Source organism: Bombina bombina, chromosome 5 (genome assembly GCF_027579735.1).
Source record: "Bombina bombina isolate aBomBom1 chromosome 5, aBomBom1.pri, whole genome shotgun sequence".
NCBI classification, from domain to species: domain Eukaryota; kingdom Metazoa; phylum Chordata; class Amphibia; order Anura; family Bombinatoridae; genus Bombina; species Bombina bombina.
In genome coordinates this window covers 987,376,059-987,397,023 of record NC_069503.1, presented here as the reverse complement: position 1 = coordinate 987,397,023, position 20,965 = coordinate 987,376,059, and the positions used below count along the sequence as shown (strand labels likewise).

At 41.5% G+C, this 20,965-nt stretch overlaps 1 protein-coding gene across 1 annotated transcript in view; it reads left to right on the top strand.

The window, feature by feature from the left end:
- VIRMA (vir like m6A methyltransferase associated) overlaps positions 1-20,965 on the top strand; it is a 191,366-nt gene that overhangs the window by 129,132 nt on the left and 41,269 nt on the right. Inside the window, exon 16 of the mRNA XM_053715207.1 lies at positions 20,183-20,400. Coding sequence (XP_053571182.1) covers positions 20,183-20,400 — 218 coding nt within the window. The remainder of the gene's footprint in view (positions 1-20,182; positions 20,401-20,965) is intronic.

The following is a 20,965-nucleotide window of genomic DNA, read 5'->3' as shown; positions in this document are numbered from 1 at the left end:
TCTATCCTTTTGGCTTCATAGCATAATACGCTTGGCCTATGAGACTGCTGGACAGCAACCTCCTGAAAGGATTACAGCTCATTCTACTAGAGCTGTGGCTTCCACTTGGGCCTTTAAGAACGAGGCCTCTGTTGAACAGATTTGCAAGGCTGCAACTTGGTCTTCTCTTCATACTTTTTCCAAATTTTCCAAATTTGACACTTTTGCTTCTTCGGAGGCTGTTTTTGGGAGAAAGGTTCTTCAGGCAGTGGTTCCTTCCGTATAGAGATCCTGCCTGTCCCTCCCGTCATCCATGTATTTAGCTTTGGTATTGGTATCCCATAAGTAATGATGACCCGTGGACTGACTACACTTAACAGGAGAAAACGTAATTTATGCTTACCTGATAAATTCCTTTCTCCTGTAGTGTAGTCAGTCCACGGCCCGCCCTGTTTTTTAAGGCAGGTCTAAATTTTTAAATTATCTCCAGTCACCACTGCACCCTATAGTTTCTCCTTTCTCGTTTGGTTCTCGGTCGAATGACTGGGTGTGACGTAGAGGGGAGGAGCTATATAGCAGCTCTGCTTGGGTGATCCTCTTGCACTTCCTGTTTGGGAGGAGTTAATATCCCATAAGTAATGATGACCCGTGGACTGACTACACTACAGGAGAAAGGAATTTATCAGGTAAGCATAAATTATGTTTTTATTTCTCTAGGTCTCCAGTTATTCCACCAGTGATGGAGGATTCTGTTACTTTAGAGGGCGCTCCCTCTATTCCTAAGGAGTAATTCCTGTTTATATTATAAGGAGGCCCTAGTTCCCCCTCTCAATTATGTTCCATATTCCTTGATAATGTGATATCAAACCTGTTTAATACCACAGAGCCATCAACCTCTGAGGAGTTGTCGTCCGGTGAGGTGCGTACCCTACATTGTACACTCTATACTCATGCAGTTTTGCCGTGGCATTGTGGATCCTCTATCTGGAGGGAGCCTTTTTTTCTCTGGACGTTACGGCCCAGTTCAGACGGCGGTGTCTGCAGCCTTAATGCTTTTCCTCGCCCTGCTAAGCACAAGCGAAGGGTTACATACTGCACTCCTTCCCAGAGTACATCAAATAAGTTTTGGATTTAACTGATAAGGTTATCCGAGGATGCGGTCCTGTCTGAGACTTCAGAGTATAAACTTTCTGAGTCGGAGTCTGCTGCCTCTCAACCTCCAGCTGCGGAGGAACTAGACTTTAGTTTTAGGAATTTGTGTTTCTTCTAAAGGAAGTTTTTGGCAAATTCAGGGGTTCCAGAGGTCATATTGCCTGATGAACCTTTATTTCCTAAAATGAATAGAGTTTGAGGACAGGGTGGTGCCTTCCCTTCCCTGCTCCTGCTGTCCAAGGTATTCCGCCTTGGACTGTACAGTTCCCTGCAGGTGCGACTGTCCCTGAGTGTTGTGCCTTTCGTTACAAAATTTTGTTTCAGTTATTGCACGACCCTATCCTTATCGGATACGGGATTACTCAGTCTGCTCTTCGAATGGCGCACCTCATTAGACATGTGGGGATGATGTAATCTCCTGATTGTCCATGTATTGAGATCTTTCCCAGTTTTTTTTGGGAAGATCAGGGCTCCGTTTGGCTGGTCCTGCGGTAGGCCTGTTTCTTCTTGGGCGTTAACCTGTGGGTGGCCTTGTATTTTATTTTCATCCGATAGGATGTCCTGTCTGTTTTCTCTGTTTGATGCCCAGTCCTAAGCCTCTGGTTTCTGCTTGGTCTGTGCATAGCCTCTTGTTTGTCAGCGCCCCATTTGGGTCTTTGTGAGCTGGGCTCGCTATTGGGGGTTTTCCTTTTATGGATTTTGTGGTTACCTTTCGATTCCCCTTCGGTTCTGCCTTGCCTTATCCTTTGGGGGGTTTAGGCTGGTGTTCCCCTAATTAGTGAGGTGTGAGTGGTGAGGGACCACCTGTTGGGCGACGGTGTCTCCTGGAGGACTGTTGGCTCAGTCGAGTCCGATATTGCGGCCTCTAGCTAGGCTTCTGGACTATCTGCGGGTCAGTGCCCTTGGGCTTTTCCTTTTAAAAGTTTTCTCGGCTTCGGACAAAGCTGGGTTTTTGTTGGGTAGGGGTTTCTGGCTTGGTGCCCTCAGAATGGGCCGTCTATTGTACCCTCCTGTTTTGGCATTCAGTGTCCTCTTTAGGTGGGTATTGTTTTCCCAAAAGTAATGAATGCAGCTGTGGACTCTTTCCAATTAGGAAGAAAAACATAAATTATGCTTACCTGATAATTTCCTTTTCTTTCGTTGGAAAGAGTCCACAGCTCCCTACCCTTTTTCTACGTGGGGCGTCTTTTTAGTCTTCTGGCACCTAAATTTAAGCTAACATTGGCTAATATTAAATTTGTTTATAGTTGCTCAAATTATCATTAAATTAATTTGTTACATTATGCAATTCATTTGTGCTTGGATAGCTTAAAGGGAAATGAAGCACAACATTTTTATTTTATTATTCAGATAGGGAGTACAATTTAAAAAAAAATCAAAGCTACTTCTGTTATTTATTTTGCTTTGTTCTCTTGTTGTTCTTTGTTGAAGAAATACCTAGGTAGGTAGAGTGCACATGCCTGAAGCACTGCATGACAGGAAATAGTGCTGTGATCTAGTGCTCCTGCTAATGTATAACATTGTTGCAAAACTGCTGCCATATCGTGCTGCAGACACGTTCATACTCCTGAGCTTACATCCCTGCTTTTCAACAAAGGAAAAGGAAGAGAATTTAATAATAGAAGTTAATTGGAAAGTTGATTTAAAATTGTATTCTCTGTCTGAATCATGAATGAAAACTTTATTTCACAGCTATTTCAAAATGGCTAGCTTTGTTTGAAAAGCAGGGGGTTATAACTGTGTACACACAATTATATTATGAACATTTTTGTTCTGGCCTGTGTAATAGAGATTTCTTTCTAATGACACGGTGAGTCCACGGATCATCATCAATTACTGTTGGAAATATCACTCCTGGCCAGCAGGAGGAGGCAAAGAGCACCACAGCAAAGCTGTTAAGTATCACTTCGCTTCCCACAACCCCCAGTCATTCTCTTTGCCTCGAGTACAAGGAAGAGGTGAAGTAATGAGGCGTCCTGATTAAGATTCTTCTATCAAGATTTTTTTTATTTTGAAGTCTGGGCAAGATTGCTCTGGCCTTCCATCACAATTTGGGTCTAGCTGCACTCCATGTTAGTCTCTTCAGCAGGGCTGTGGTGGCTTTAAAGCAGTTAGGAAAATGCAGCAAAGCCCACTTTTCAAGTTCCTAACATGTTGCTGCCATGGTATAGAAAGCCTGAGTAAGCTTACTCTGTCTTTCTTTTTACACAGGTCTCTGTGAGGAGCGGCATCCTATCATACTTTGTGAGTCGTCTGACTGCCGGACGGCTAGAATGCCGGCAAGTGCCTTTTTGTTCTTCTATGGCTAGAAGGCTGGCACTAAAGGGGTTAACACCCTCTGCTTTTTAATGAGACAAAATCCTTTATGGATGGTTGAGGCAGTTGGCAGGCACATTCTAGAAGGAAGGGGTTAATTGTCTTTGTGGTTCAGATATAATATTTCAATATTTAGGAGCATTTCTTTCATGTAATTAGCAAGAGTCCATGAGCTAGTGACGTATGGGATATACATTCCTACCAGGAGGGGCAAAGTTTCCCAAACCTCAAAATGCCTATAAATACACCCCTCACCACACCCACAATTCAGTTTTACAAACTTTGCCTCCTATGGAGGTGGTGAAGTAAGTTTGTGCTAGATTCTACGTTGATATGCGCTCCGCAGCAAGTTGGAGCCCGGTTTCCTCTGGCAGTGAATGTCAGAGGGATGTGAGGAGAGTATTGCCTATTTGAATGCAGTGATCTCCTTCTACGGGGTCTATTTCATAGGTTCTCTGTTATCGGTCGTAGAGATTCATCTCTTACCTCCCTTTTCAGATCGACGATATACTCTTATTTATATACCATTACCTCTGCTGATTTTCGTTTCAGTACTGGTTTGGCTTTCTACAAACATGTAGATGAGTGTCCTGGGGTAAGTAAATCTTATTTTCTGTGACACTCTAAGCTATGGTTGGGCACTTTATTTATAAAGTTCTAAATATATGTATTCAAACATTTATTTGCCTTGACTCAGAATGTTCAACATTCCTTATTTTCAGACAGTCAGTTTCATATTTGGGATAATGCGTTTGAATCAATCATTTTTTCTTACCTTAAAAATTTGACTTTTTTTCCCTGTGGGCTGTTAGGCTCGCGGGGGCTGAAAATGCTTCATTTTATTGCGTCATTCTTGGCGCTGACTTTTTTGGCGCAAAAAATCTTTTCTGTTTCCGGCGTCATACGTGTCGCCGGAAGTTGCGTCATTTTTTGACGTCCTTTTGCGCCAAAAATGTCGGCGTTCCGGATGTGGCGTCATTTTTTGCGCCAAAAGCATTTAGGCGCCAAACAATGTGGGCGTATTATTTGGCGCCAAAAAATATGGGCGTCGCTTTTGTCTCCACATTATTTCAGTCTGATTTTTTCTTTGCTTCTGGTTACTAGAAGCTTGTTTGTTGGCATTTTTTCCCATTCCTGAATCTGTCATTTAAGGAATTTGATCAATTTTGCTTTATATGTTGTTTTTTCTCTTACATATTGCAAGATGTCTCACGTTGCATCTGAGTCAGAAGATACTTCAGGAAAATCGCTGTCAAGTGCTGGAACTACCAAAGCTAAGTGTATCTGCTGTAAACTTTTGGTAGCTATTCCTCCGGCTGTTGTTTGTATTAATTGTCATGACAAACTTGTTAAAGCAGATAATATTTCCTTTAGTAATGTACCATTGCCTGTTGCAGTTCCCTCAACATCTAAGGTGCAGAATGTTCCTGATAACATAAGAGATTTTGTTTCTGAATCCATCAAGAAGGCTATGTCTGTTATTTCTCCTTCTAGTAAACATAAAAAATCTTTTAAAACTTCTCTCTCTACAGATGAATTTTTAAATGAACATCATCATTCTGATTCTGATGACTCTTCTGGTTCAGAGGATTCTGTCTCAGAGATTGATGCTGATAAATCTTCATATTTATTTAAAATGGAATTTATTCGTTCTTTACTTAAAGAAGTACTAATTGCTTTAGAAATAGAGGATTCTGGTCCTCTTTATACTAATTCTAAACGTTTAGATAAGGTATTTAAATCTCCTGTGGTTATTCCAGAAGTTTTTCCTGTTCCTAATGCTATTTCTGAAGTAATTTCCAGAGAATGGGATAAATTGGGTAATTCATTTACTCCTTCTAAACGTTTTAAGCAATTATATCCTGTGCCGTCTGACAGATTAGAATTTTGGGACAAAATCCCTAAAGTTGATGGGGATATTTCTACCCTTGCTAAACGTACTACTATTCCTACGTCAGATGGTACTTCGTTTAAAGATCCTTTAGATAGGAAAATTGAATCCTTTCTAAGAAAAGCTTATCTGTGTTCAGGTAATCTTCTTAGACCTGCTATATCTTTGGCTGATGTTGCTGCAGCTTCAACTTTTTGGTTGGAGACTTTAGCGCAACAAGTAACAGATCATGATTCTCATAATATTATTCTTCTTCTTCAGCATGCTAATAATTTTATCTGTGATGCCATTTTTGATATTATCAGAGTTGATGTCAGGTTTATGTCTCTAGCTATTTTAGCTAGAAGAGCTTTATGGCTTAAAACTTGGAATGCTGATATGGCTTCTAAATCAACTCTACTTTCCATTTCTTTCCAGGGTAACAAATTATTTAGTTCTCAGTTGGATTCCATTATCTCAAGTGTTACTGGTGGGAAAGGAACTTTTTTACCACAGGATAAAAAATCTAAGGGTAAAAACAGGGCTAATAATCGTTTTCGTTCCTTTCGTTTCAACAAAGAACAAAAGCCTGATCCTTCATCCTCAGGAGCAGTTTCAGTTTGGAAACCATCTCCAGTCTGGAATAAATCCAAGCCTTCTAGAAAAGCAAAGCCTGCTTCTAAGTCCACATGAAGGTGCGGCCCTCATTCCAGCTCAGCTGGTAGGGGGCAGGTTACATTTTTTCAAAGAAATTTGGATCAATTCTGTTCACAATCTTTGGATTCAGAACATTGTTTCAGAAGGGTACAGAATTGGTTTCAAGATGAGACCTCCTGCAAAGAGATTTTTTCTTTCCCGTGTCCCAGTAAATCCAGTGAAAGCTCAAGCATTTCTGAATTGTGTTTCAGATCTAGAGTTGGCTGGAGTAATTATGCCAGTTCCAGTTCTGGAACAGGGGATGGGGTTTTATTCAAATCTCTTCATTGTACCAAAGAAGGAGAATTCCTTCAGACCAGTTCTGGATCTAAAAATATTGAATCGTTATGTAAGGATACCAACGTTCAAAATGGTAACTGTAAGGACTATCTTGCCTTTTGTTCAGCAAGGGCATTATATGTCCACAATAGATTTACAGGATGCTTATCTGCATATTCCGATTCATCGAGATCATTATCAGTTTCTGAGATTCTCTTTTCTGGACAAGCATTACCAGTTTGTGGCTCTGCCGTTTGGCCTAGCTACAGCTCCAAGAATTTTTTCAAAAGTTCTCGGTGCCCTTCTGTCTGTAATCAGAGAACAGGGTATTGTGGTATTTCCTTATTTGGACGATATCTTGGTACTTGCTCAGTCTTTACATTTAGCAGAATCTCATACGAATCGACTTGTGTTGTTTCTTCAAGATCATGGTTGGAGGATCAATTTACCAAAAAGTTCATTGATTCCTCAGACAAGGGTAACTTTTCTGGGTTTCCAGATAGATTCAGTGTCCATGACTCTGTCTTTAACAGACAAGAGACGTCTAAAATTGATTTCAGCTTGTCGAAACCTTCAGTCACAATCATTCCCTTCGGTAGCCTTATGCATGGAAATTCTAGGTCTTATGACTGCTGCATCGGACGCGATCCCCTTTGCTCGTTTTCACATGCGAACTCTTCAGCTCTGTATGCTGAATCAATGGTGCAGGGATTACACAAAGATATCTCAATTAATATCTTTAAAACCGATTGTACGACACTCTCTAACGTGGTGGACAGATCACCATCGTTTAATTCAGGGGGCTTCTTTTGTGCTTCCGACCTGGACTGTAATTTCAACAGATGCAAGTCTCACAGGTTGGGGAGCTGTGTGGGGATCTCTGACGGCACAAGGAGTTTGGGAATCTCAGGAGGTGAGATTACCGATCAATATTTTGGAACTCCGTGCAATTTTCAGAGCTCTTCAGTCTTGGCCTCTTCTGAAGAGAGAATCGTTCATTTGTTTTCAGACAGACAATGTCACAACTGTGGCATACATCAATCATCAAGGAGGGACTCACAGTCCTCTGGCTATGAAAGAAGTATCTCGAATTCTGGTTTGGGCGGAATCCAGCTCCTGTCTAATCTCTGCGGTTCATATCCCAGGTATAGACAATTGGGAAGCGGATTATCTCAGTCGCCAAACGTTGCATCCGGGTGAATGGTCTCTTCACCCAGAGGTATTTCTTCAGATTGTTCAAATATGGGAGCTTCCAGAAATAGATCTGATGGCGTCTCATCTAAACAAGAAACTTCCCAGGTATCTGTCCAGATCCCGGGATCCTCAGGCGGAAGCAGTGGATGCATTATCACTTCCTTGGAAGTATCATCCTGCTTATATCTTTCCGCCTCTAGTTCTTCTTCCAAGAGTAATCTCCAAGATTCTGAAGGAATGCTCGTTTGTTCTGCTGGTAGCTCCGGCATGGCCTCACAGGTTTTGGTATGCGGATCTTGTCCGGATGGCCTTTTGCCATCCGTGGACTCTTCCGCTACGACCAGACCTTCTGTCGCAAGGTCCTTTTTTTCCATCAGGATCTCAAATCCTTAAATTTAAAGGTATGGAGATTGAACGCTTGATTCTTAGTCAAAGAGGTTTCTCTGACTCTGTGATTAATACTATGTTACAGGCTCGTAAATCTGTATCCAGAGAGATATATTATAGAGTCTGGAAGACTTATATTTCTTGGTGTCTTTCTCATCATTTTTCTTGGCATTCTTTTAGAATTCCAAGAATTTTACAGTTTCTTCAGGATGGTTTAGATAAAGGTTTGTCCGCAAGTTCCTTGAAAGGACAAATCTCTGCTCTTTCTGTTCTTTTTCACAGAAAGATTGCTAATCTTCCTGATATTCATTGTTTTGTACAAGCTTTGGTTCGTATAAAACCTGTCATTAAGTCAATTTCTCCTCCTTGGAGTTTGAATTTGGTTTTGGGGGCTCTTCAAGCTCCTCCGTTTGAACCTATGCATTCATTGGACATTAAATTACTTTCTTGGAAAGTTTTGTTCCTTTTGGCAATCTCTTCTGCCAGAAGAGTTTCTGAATTATCTGCTCTTTCTTGTGAGTCTCCTTTTCTGATTTTTCATCAGGATAAGGCAGTGTTGCGAACTTCTTTTGAATTTTTACCTAAAGTTGTGAATTCCAACAACATTAGTAGAGAAATTGTGGTTCCTTCATTATGTCCTAATCCTAAGAATTCTAAGGAGAAATCGTTACATTCTTTGGATGTTGTTAGAGCTTTGAAATATTATGTTGAAGCTACTAAGTCTTTCCGAAAGACTTCTAGTTTATTTGTTATCTTTTCCGGTTCTAGAAAAGGCCAGAAAGCTTCTGCCATTTCTTTGGCATCTTGGTTGAAATCTTTAATTTATCTTGCCTATGTTGAGTCGGGTAAAACTCCGCCTCAAAGGATTACAGCTCATTCTACTAGGTCAGTTTCTACTTCCTGGGCGTTTAGGAATGAAGCTTCGATTGATCAGATTTGCAAAGCAGCAACTTGGCCCTCTTTGCATACTTTTACTAAATTCTACCATTTTGATGTATTTTCTTCTTCTGAAGCAGTTTTTGGTAGAAAAGTACTTCAGGCAGCGGTTTCAGTTTGAATCTTCTGCTTATGTTTTTCATTAAACTTTATTTTGGGTGTGGATTATTTTCAGCAGGAATTGGATGTCTTTATTTTATCCCTCCCTCTCTAGTGACTCTTGCGTGGAAAGATCCACATCTTGGGTAATCATTATCCCATACATCACTAGCTCATGGACTCTTGCTAATTACATGAAAGAAAACATAATTTATGTAAGAACTTACCTGATAAATTCATTTCTTTCATATTAGCAAGAGTCCATGAGGCCCACCCTTTTTTGTGGAGGTTATGATTTTTGTATAAAGCACAATTATTCCAATTCCTTATTTTATATGCTTTCGCACTTTTTTATCACCCCACTTCTTGGCTATTCGTTAAACTGAATTGTGGGTGTGGTGAGGGGTGTATTTATAGGCATTTTGAGGTTTGGGAAACTTTGCCCCTCCTGGTAGGAATGTATATCCCATACGTCACTAGCTCATGGACTCTTGCTAATATGAAAGAAATGAATTTATCAGGTAAGTTCTTACATAAATTATGTTTTTTATTATGTTTCTGTACAGAATGTAAATTATGTGGCACTAGCGTTATCATGTAAGCTAAGCAGCCCCGTTTGGTTTATGAGTGTCTAAGAAGTATCAGAATGTTAGGAGAGCGCAAATGGCGCCTTTCTAAGGGGCCGCATAGTTGTGTTTGTTTCTTTAATGAGAGAAGACTGAGCACGCCACACATTTGTATCCTCCTTCCCCACTCTTAGAAATACTTATCAGAGCGGTAGGGTGTGGAAACTGCTAGATTATGCCTATGTACTGTTTCGGGAACTTATCCTTGATCCGGCAGGGAAGCGAGACTTCCCTGGAAGGAAAACCTTTTTATTTAAGTTAGTAGACAGAATGAGGGAGATAAATCCAGTTTCCATTCCGTGCCGTTTTTGGCCACGCCTCCTTCAAGTTATCGGAATGGCACCATGTTTTTAGATATGTCTGTGTATTATATTTTAATATGCAAGAGGATCCCGCCTCGTTTCTCCGGCATGGAGTTATTGTTATGTTTCGTATCCCTTGATGTCGGATGTTGTATATATCGCATTCACTTTTTCTTTGTGATATAGCCATAGGTGGTGGTCTTTTTTGCCTTAGAGGCATTGAGAATCGTTGCTAGAAATATTAAATGTTTATACCGATACTAATGTCTTTATTTTATCATATAAAGGTTTATTTTAATGTCTGTATTTCTATACATATATATATATATATTATGGAATAATATAGATGTTAATATAGATTATTTTCAATACTTTAATATGTATTTAAAATAGAATAGCTTTAGTCTAGATGTTTCTTTACCTCCTTGTCAGTCAAACTATTGATGGTATATATTAAGCTGAACCTTATGTCTCCTAGGGTGATGCTGTTCAGTGCCCTGCGGTTCCTCTAAGTATCCAGGAGGAGTATGTTTGCTTACAGATTTTGCATCTTCTGCAATATCTGCGGTTTTGCCTGTTTTTTCCTTAATTTCTGGAAATATGCGAGAGGATATGTTATATTTCTGATGGTAAGGTTTCTGTTCCTCTTTCTTCTTCGCAGGTGGTTCTCTCTTCTGAGTAGAGGAGATTCGCCGGTAGTTTTTCTGAGGGTGTAATTCTCAGAATTGGACAGTGTAATTCCTTCATCCGATACTGAAGTCTTATCCTTCAGATGTATGCTTATTCGCCTCGTGTAATTTTATAGGATATCTTGGCTACTTAGACAACATTGATTCCCTTGTTGTTGTGAGGAACAAAAATAAGAACATAGAGAGGCGCATGTGTGTATCAGTAGTAAATGGTGTAGGAAAATTGCAGAAAAAAAACTCTGTGTCAGGGTACTCACATTTCCCAGGAGCACTCAGACAGTGCTATTAGATGCAGGCTGGATATTTTTACAGCAACCCAGCTTACTGTTCTGTCAAGTGCAAATACTTCCAAGAGTAGATACCCAGGAGAGCAAGATCTCAGGAATCGCAAGAGCACACAGCTGCAGGGTTTTCAGCAGCTTATTACTTCCAGTGGAAGTGATTGGTAAAGGACAAGCGAGGAGGGTTCCAGTTAAAAGGTTCAACAACCAATTTAATAAAAGATCATAAAAGCATATTAAGATCAGGAACCAAAATTGGTAGGGTATAATAACAGACCCCCCTATAATATGCTACACATTTCTCAGCGCTTCTCTGATGTTCCTTCTAGGACGTGTTCTTGACGTGCCTTGAATATTTCTCAGGAATAGGAGAAGCTAGGGATACCTCCTCCCTGTCTCCTGTCCTTTAAGGGATTTTCCTGTCGCTAACTCCAGTATAATGCACGGTGCTCTGAGTAGAAGAGTTTTTCTACTATGGCATAGAGATCTTCGATTCCTATGAAGGGTAGCTAGTTCCCTTTTGGATACATGGATAAGAGGCTGGAGTTTTTGTTGTTCATTTATAGCATTGTCTTATTTTAGTAGACTTGCTGTGTTAGCTGCGGACATTGTGGCTGACTTTTTGGTCAGCTGAGAAACCTTTCGGTATCTTAGTGGTACGGTCTAGGCTTATAGTTCTGCAGTGGCAGTTTCAAATATTTCGTTCCTCCAAACCCTAGCTTCTGGTTTGGTCCTTTTTAAGTATGAGACTTTGTTTGGACTTGGTATAGCAGATTTATTGTCTAACTTTTTGGGCAAATTTTTTTTTTTTTTTTTCGACCAGAGAATGAGTCTAAAAGACAGTTTTCCTGTTTCTTCTCTTCTCTTATGCAGTGTCAGTCAGATCGTCTAGAGTCCAATTTATAGTTTCCCTCTCTAAGACAAATTTCTCCTTTGAGAGTATCTGCAATTCAGATATGGTGAAAGACATTCCTTGAACTGGGTTCGGACATTCCTCTCTGGGAGTGATAGTTCTAGTCTGGGAAAGAGACCCAGGTATTTTCCTCAAGTTTTTCAGGTTCTGACCTTCAAAATAGTAGCCTTTCTCTTTGGTTCAGGAGGGTCATTTTATAACGAATTTAAACCTGGAGAAGGTGTTTTTATTGTTCTCATTCTGGCATCTAGGAAGAGGGTGCTCTTCTGGACTATTTATGAGTCAGGTGTCATCCTTCTTCGAGCAATATCTCTTTCAGGAGGTCTTGTCCAATTTTCTTTCTCATGGATGACAGATGAATTCGGAGAAGTTTTCATCTACAAGGTGGATTTGTTAGCTTAATAGATGATCTTTATAGGAGAAGATTCTTACAAAAGTCAGATATCTAGGATTTATTCATTTTACTTATTTACATGCCCAGCTATCAGTGGATAGCCTTAGCTATTTTACATCCTGAAGGTTGGGATCTTCCTGAAGTTGATTTTATCTCACTTTCAGTGACTCAATGTATGGTCATCAATCCCTTTTGCTATTTTCCATAGAATGGAGAGGTTGAATATAGACTATCTTCCATAGTGGTTTCTCAGAAATATCTGTCTCAGGGCGCATGTTTCTAGAGACATTCCTGGGTGATGTGACCACGGACGCCAACGATCTGGACTGGATGTCTAAGTCTTGCTTTCGGCGAAGATGTGTCTACTCTCCTCCTTATCATATTGAAGTTGAGAGCGTTTTACAATGCTCTGATAACTTGGCCTCAGTTGTCCTTAGCTTGATTCCAGTCTGACAATACCTCCTCAATGGTTTACATCAACCACCAGGGAGAAATTCAGAGGTACTTAGCCATGTAGGAGGTAACTTGGATTGTTCAGTAGGCGAAAGCTCTCATTTGTTGTCTTTTTGTCATCCACTTTCCTGGAGTTGACAACTGGGTAGCATCCTGGGGAGTAGGAACTCTTCCAGAGGTATCCTCCAACTTAACCTTCAAATGGGGGTGTCGGAGTTGGATCTGAGGGCGTCTCGGAAAATTGCCAAGTGGCATCGGTATGTTGTGAGAGAACCTTATGTCACTTTGACAGATGCTCGGACAGTTCCTCAGGGTTCAGGCTGACATACCTGTTTCCTCCGGTTGTCCTCCTTTCATGAGTCATTGCTCGTATCAATCAGGAGAGAGCGTCAATAATTTTTATTGTCCCTGCACGACCTTTGCAGGACTTAGTATGCTTACCTAGAGGAGATGTCATTTGTTCCTCCTTGAATATGGCCTCTGAGTAGGGACCTTCTGATCAGGGTCTTTTATCTCTTCCAAATGTTGTTTCACTATTTGGAGATGGTACGCTTAGTGCTCTCTAAGTGTATTTCTCCAACATTGGTGTGTCCGGTCCACGGCGTCATCCATTACTTGTGGGATATTCTCCTCCCCCACAGGGAAAGGCAAGGAGAGCACACAGCAAGAGCTGTCCATATAGTCCCTCCCAGGCTCCGCCCCCCCAGTCATTCTCCTTGCCGCTCTGAACAAGTAGCATCTCCTCGGGGATGGTGAGGAGTTTGTGGTGTTTAGTTGTAGTTTTTTATTATTCTATCAAGAGTTTGTTATTTTAAAATAGTGCTGGTATGTACTATTTACTCTGAAACAGAAAGAGATGAAGAGTTCTGTTTGTGAGAGGAAGATGATTTTAGCAGACCGTAACTAAAATCAGTTGCTGTTCCCACACAGGACTGTTGAGATGAGAGAACTTCAGTTGGGGGGAACAGTTTGCAGACTTTTCTGCTCAAGGTATGACTAGCCATTTTTCTAACAAGACTGTGTAATGCTGGAAGGCTGTCATTTTCCCTCATGGGGATTGGTAAGCCATTTTCTTAGTCTCAAACAGAATAAAGGGCTTATTATGGGCTATACACTGGTAGACACTCTTAAGGGCTAAATTGATTGCTTTATTTAAGTATTATATGCAGTTTGAAGTTGAATTTCACACTTTTATAACATTGGGGAACGTTTTTTAGCACCAGGCACTTTTTAAGACACCTTCCCAGTCAGGAAGGGCCTTTCTCTGTAGTAGGCAGAACCTCATTTTCGCGCCATTACTGCACAGTTTCTTTTGAGATCAGTACATGCAGCTGCATGTGTGTGGGTCTGGAATCCACTAAAAACGTTCCTAGAAGGCTTCATTTGATATCATATACCCCCCTGGGATTGGTGAAGTCGCAGCAAAGGCTGTAGCTGGGACTGTAAGGGGGTTAAAATTAAAAACGGCTCCGATTTCCACATTTTAAGGGTTAACAGCTTGAAAATTGGGGTGCAATACTTTGAATGCATTAAGACACTGTGGTGAAAATTTGGTAAAGATTGGATAATTGCTTCATAGTTTTTCACATATTCAGTAATAAAGTGTGCCCTGTTTAACATTTAAAGAGACAGTAACGGTTTTGTTTTAAAATGGTTTTTGTGCTTTATTAACCAGTTTAAGCCTGTTTAACATGTCTGTACCTTCAGATAAATCATGTTCTGTATGTATGGTAGCCAATGTGGTTCCCCCTTCAAATATGTGTGATAATTGTGCCATAGCGTCCAAACATAGTAAGGACAGTACTGTCACAAATTGTAAAGTTGCCCAGGATGATTCCTCAGATGAAGGAAGTAGACATAGTTCTACATCATCTCCTTCTGTGTCTATACCAGTTATGCCCGCGCAGGCGACCCCTAGTACTTCTAGCGCGCCAATGCTTGTTACTATGCAGCAATTGACGGCAGTAATGGATAACTCCATAGCTAATATTTTATCCAAAATGCCAGCATTTCAGAGAAAGCGCGATTGCTCTGTTTTAAACACTGTAGAGCAGGAGGGCGCTGATGATAATTTTTCTGTCATACCCTCACACCAATCTGAAGTGGCAGTGAGGGAGGGTTTGTCAGATGGGGAAATTTCTGATACAGGAAGAATTTCTCAGCAGGCAGAACCTGATGTTGTGACATTTAAATCAAAATTAGAGCATCTCCGCGCATTACTTAAGGAGGTGCTATCTACTCTGGATGATTGTGACAATCTGGTCAACCCAGAAAAATTGTGCAAGATGGACAAGTTCCTTGAGGTCCCGGTGCACCCTGATGCTTTTCCGATACCTAAACGGGTGGCGGACATAGTGAATAAGGAGTGGGAGAAGCCAGGCATACCTTTTGTCCCTCCTCCTATATTTAAGAAATTGTTCCCTATGGTCGACCCCAGGAAGGACACATGGCAAACAGTCCCTAAGGTCGAGGGGGCGGTTTCTACTCTAGCCAAGCGCACGACCATTCCTATTGAGGACAATTGTGCTTTCAAAGATCCTATGGATAAAAAATTGGAGGGTTTGCTTAAAAAGATTTTTGTATAGCAAGGTTACCTCCTTTAACCTATTTCGTGCATTATTCCTGTCACTACAGCGGTGTGGTTCTGGTTCGAGGAACTGGAAAAGTCGCTCAGTAGGGAGACTCCGTATGAGGAAGTCATGGACAGAATTCACGCACTTAAGTTAGCTAATTCCTTTATTTTAGACACCGCTTTGCAGTTAGCGAGGTTAGCGGCGAAAAATTCAGGGTTTACAATTGGGGCGCGTAGAGCGCTCTGGCTAAAGTCTTGGTCGGCGGATGTATCTTCCAAGACAAAATTGCTTAATACCCCTTTCAAAGGTAAGACCCTTTTTGGGCCAGAATTGAAAGAGATTATTTCAGACATCACTGAGGGAAAGGGCCATGCCCTCCCACAAGATAAACCTTTCAAGGCTAAGAATAAGTCCAATTTTCGTTCCATTCGCAATTTCAGGAACGGACCGGCTTCCAACTCGGCAGCCTCTAGACAAGAGGGTAACGCTTCCCAGACTAAACCAGCTTGGAAATCAATGCAAGGCTGGAACAAGGGTAAACAGGCCAAGAAGCCTGCTGCTGCTACCAAAACAGCATGAAGGGGTAGCCCCCGATCCGGGACCGGATCTAGTAGGGGGCAGACTCTCTCTCTTTGCTCAGGCTTAGGCAAGAGATGTTCAGGATCCCTGGACACTAGAAATAGTCTCTCAGGGTTTTCTTCTGGAGTTCAAGGAACTACCCTCAAGGGGAAGGTTCCACATGTCTAACTTATCTTCAAACCAAATAAAGAGACAGGCATTCTTACATTGTGTAGAAGACCTGTTAAAGATGGGAGTGATACACCCAGTTCCAACTGTGGAACAAGGTCGGGGGTTTTACTCAAATCTGTTTGTAGTTCCCAAAAAAGAGGGAATTTTCAGACCAATTCTGGATTTAAAAATTCTAAACAAATTTCTCAGAGTTCCATCGTTCAAATGGAAACCATTCGAACAATTTTATCTACAATCCAGGAGGGTCAATTTATGACTACCGTGGATTTAAAGGATGCGTATCTACATATTCCTATCCACAAAGATCATCCAAGGATTTTCACAAAGGTGCTAGGGTCCCTTCTAGAGGTTCTAAGACCAAGGGGTATTGCAGTGGCACCTTATCTGGACGACATTCTAATCCAAACGTCGTCTCTTTCCAAAGCAAAGGCTCATACAGACATTGTTCTAGCCTTTCTCATATCTCACGGGTGGAAGGTGAACGTAGAAAAGAGTTCCCTGTCTCCGTCGACAAGAGTTCCCTTCTTGGGAACGATAATAGATTCTTTAAAAATGAAGATCTTCCTGACAAAAGTCAGAAAGTCAAAGCTTCTAAAGCTTGTCAAGTTCTTCACTCTATTCTGCAGCCTTCCATAGCTCAGTGCATGGTAGTAGTAGGGTTGATGGTTGCAGCAATGGACATAGTTCCTTTTGCTCAAATTCATCTAAGACCATTACAACTGTGCATGCTCAAGCAGTGGAATGGGGACTATACAGACTTGTCTCCAAAGATTCAAGTAGACCAGATGACCAGAGACTCACTCCGTTGGTGGTTGTTACAGGATCACCTGTCTCAGGGAATGAGTTTCCGCAGACCAGAGTGGGTCATTGTCACGACCGACGCCAGTCTATTAGGCTGGGGCGCGGTCTGGGATTCCCTGAAAGCTCAGGGTCTATGGTCTCGGGAAGAGTCTCTTCTCCCGATAAACATCCTGGAACTGAGAGCGATATTCAATGCTCTCCGGGCTTGGCCTCAACTAGCGAAGGCCGGATTCATAAGATTCCAGTCAGACAACATGACGACTGTAGCTTACATCAACCATCAGGGAGGAACAAAGAGTTCCTTGGCGATGAGAGAGGTATCCAAGATCATCAAATGGGCGGAGGATCACTCCTGCCATCTATCTGCAATTCACATCCCAGGAGTAGACAACTGGGAGGCGGATTATCTGAGTCGTCAGACTGTCCATCCGGGGGAGTGGGAACTCCACCCGGAGGTTTTTGCCCAGTTGACTCAATTATGGGACATTCCAGACATGGATCTGATGGCGTCTCGTCAGAACTTCAAGGTTCCTTGCTACGGGTCCAGATCCAGGGATCCCAAGGCGACTCTAGTGGATGCATTAGTGACGCCTTGGTCGTTCAACCTAGCTTATGCATTTCCACCGTTCCCTCTCCTTCCCAGGCTTGTAGCCAGGATCAAACAGGAGAAGGCCTCAGTGATTCTGATAGCTCCTGCGTGGCCACACAGGACTTGGTATGCAGACCTGGTGAATATGTCATCGGCTCCACCATGGAAGCTACCTTTGAGACAGGATCTGCTAGTGCAAGGTCCATTCGAACATCCAAATCTAGTTTCTCTCCAGCTGACTGCTTGGAAATTGAACGCTTGATTTTATCCAAGCGCAGGTTTTCAGATTCAGTGATAGATACTCTGGTCCAAGCCAGAAAACCTGTGACTAGAAGGATTTACCATAAAATATGGAAAGGATATATCTGTTGGTGTGAATCCAAGGGATTCTCATGGATTAATATTCCCAGGATCCTCTCCTTTCTAACAAGAAGGTTTGGATAAGGGATTGTCAGCGAGTTCTCTAAAAGGACAGAGATCTGCTTTATCTGTCTTGTTACACAGACGACTGGCAGCTGTGCCAGATGTACAAGCTTTTGTACAGGCTTTGGTCAGAATCAAACCTGTTTACAGACCTTTGACTCCTCCCTGGAGTCTAAATTTAGTTTTTTCAGTTCTTCAAGGGGTTCCATTTGAACCCTTACATTCCATAGATATCAAGTTACTATCTTGGAAAGTTCTGTTTTTGTTTTTTTTTATGAGACTGCCGGACGGCAGCCTCCTGAACGAATCACAGCTCACTCTACTAGGGCTGTGGCTTCCACATGGGCCTTCAAGAACGAGGCTTCTGTTGATCAGATATGTGAGGCAGCAACTTGGTCTTCTCTGCACACTTTTGCCAAATTCTACAAATTTGATACTTTTTGCTTCTTCGGAGGCTATTTTTGGGAGAAAGGTTTTGCAAGCCGTGGTGCCTTCTGTTTAGGTAACCTGATTTGCTCCCTCCCTTCATCCGTGTCCTAAAGCTTTGGTATTGGTTCCCACAAGTAATGGATGACGCCGTGGACCGGACACACCAATGTTGGAGAAAACAGAATTTATGCTTACCTGATAAATTACTTTCTCCAACGGTGTGTCCGGTCCACGTCCCGCCCTGGTTTTTTAATCAGGTTTGAAAAATTTCTCTCTCTATACACTACAGTCACCACGGCACCCTATAGTTTCTCCTTTTTTTCTCCTAACCGTCGGTCGAATGACTGGGGGGGCGGAGCCTGGGAGGGACTATATGGACAGCTCTTGCTGTGTGCTCTCCTTGCCTTTCCCTGTGGGGGAGGAGAATATCCCACAAGTAATGGATGACGCCGTGGACCGGACACACCGTTGGAGAAAGTAATTTATCAGGTAAGCATAAATTCTGTTTTTTTCCTGAGTCGGTCATTAAGACCATGATTCAGGCTTACTAGCCTGTTACAGAAGATTTACCATAAGCTATGGCGTAAATATCTTTGATGGTGTGAATCCAGGACTACTCTTGAAGTAGGATCAGGATTCTTAGAATTAGTCCTTTTCTACTGGAAAGGGTCAAAATTCTGCATTTCTTTTGTTGCTGCATAAGCGGCTGGCAGACGTGCCAGACGTGCAATCTTTTTGGCAGGCCTGTGCTTTTAAATTTGTTGCTCTTCCTGGGAGCCTTATCTTTTGTTCTTAAAGTTGCAGCAAGCTCAACTGAGCCTTGTGTTCCATAAATATTTAGTTGTTATCTTTGAAGGTTTTGTTTTTTATTGTTTTCTCTTCTGCTCAGAGTGTTGGAACTCTGTTTTGCAGTGTGATTCACCTTATCTTCTTTTTCATGCTGATGGGGCGGTTATAAGGTTCCTTCCTAAAGTGGTTTCGGACAGAATATTTAGTCAGGGAATTGTTGTTCCTTTTCTTTGTCATAGTTCTTTTTTTCTGAAGAACGTTTGTTATACAACTTGGAGGTTGTGTCTGCTTTTTATATTTTATTTTCAGGCAACTTGGGAGATGTGGTGTAGTGGTTAGCTCCACTGCTCCTGAAGCAGGAGGTTGTGGGTTGAATTCAGGTAGAGCTCCTGTTTTCCCATCCGTCTCTTTTGCTAGTTTTTTGTCCTGCTTGTTGTTTCTCTATAAAACGTATAGGTCAGAAAACTTCTGTTTCTTCTTCTTTCTGGTTGAGAAGTATTATTGGTTTTGCTTGAGACTGCTGGACATCAGTCTCCTGAGAGAATTACATTTCTTTCCTCTAGGAACAGTCAGCTGTAGTAGCCTGATGGTTAGCTTAGCTGCCTAGCAAGCGGAAGGTTTGCAGTTTGAATCCAGAATGAACAGCAAACTGTTTTACTATCTCTTCTTAGTGGGTTTCAAAAATGACTTCTCTGGAACAAGGCAAGGCTACAACTTGGCCTTCTCTGAATGCCCTGTCCAAAATTTTTCGAATTGGATTTTTTGCCTCGGCTAAAGTTTTTTTGGGAGAAAGGTTCTTCAAGCAGGGGTGCCTTCTGTTTAGGTTCCCTGTCTTGTCTCTCCCTTATCAACTGTGTCCTCTAGCTTGGGTATTGATTCACAACAGTAATTGATGATGTTCCGTGGACTCACTGTGTCATTAGAAAGAAAACAAAATTTATGCTTACCTGATAAATTCATTTATTTCTTGACACAGTGAGTCCATGGCCCGCCCTGTTTTTCAGACAATTTTTTGTTATATAAACCTCAGGCACCTCTGCACCTTGTGTTATTTCCTTTCTCTCCTTTTCCTTAGGTCGAATGACTGGGGATTGTGGGAAGGGAAGTGATACTTAACAGCTTTGCTGTGGTGCTCTTTGACTCCTCCTGCTGGCCAGGAGTGATATTCCCAACAGTAATTGATGATGATCTGTGGACTCACCGTATCAAGAAAGAAATACATTTATCAGGTAAGCATAAAAAAATTTTTTTTATTATTTCAGGACATAGCTCTGATTTTACCAGTCTCTGGGGAAGGACCAGTTTCAGAGTCTGATCAGATAGCTAATTCATTACCCAGTAAAGACCATCTCCTTTCCATCTGTGATAGCTTGATGGAGACACTGGCCAATAAGGACAGCAGCTATGCTTCTCTGCTCACCTGCATCAGGACATTAATGTTCCTTGCAGAACATGATTATGGATTCTATAATTTAAAAAGGTACATTTTTTTTTTTTATTTTTTTTTTAAATATCCTGGAAATGCACAATTAACAAAATGTTTAATTATCAAAATGTGCACATTATGTTTGTTTGCACATTCTGAGGCTTCAGCTCCTACTGAGCATGTGCAAAAGTGCACAGTATATATATATATATAGATATGCATTTTGTGGTTGGCTGATAGCTATCACATGATACAGGAGGCGGGACATTGCCAGAGAATATCCCACTGCTCATTTTAAATTTTAAGTGCTATAGCATTGTCTTTTTATTGTGCGTTTAATTACTAAATTTTGCTATATTTAGTGTGGGGTAAGATAACAGATAATACAATACTTATGTCATGTTGGAAAACACAGTTCAAGATTTTTAAATGAAATTCTGCATCAGAAGATCCCCAAACATCTAGTTTGTATTGCGCTATGGTTTAGGTATTCAGTATAGACCACGCTGATAAAGTTAGTGAAGTGTTTGCTGGCTAGGGAAAAAAAAACAGCTGTTGTAGCGGGTTCCCCCAAGCCCTGAAGCACTGACTTTTCTTCCGCTAGGTTAACCTTAATGAT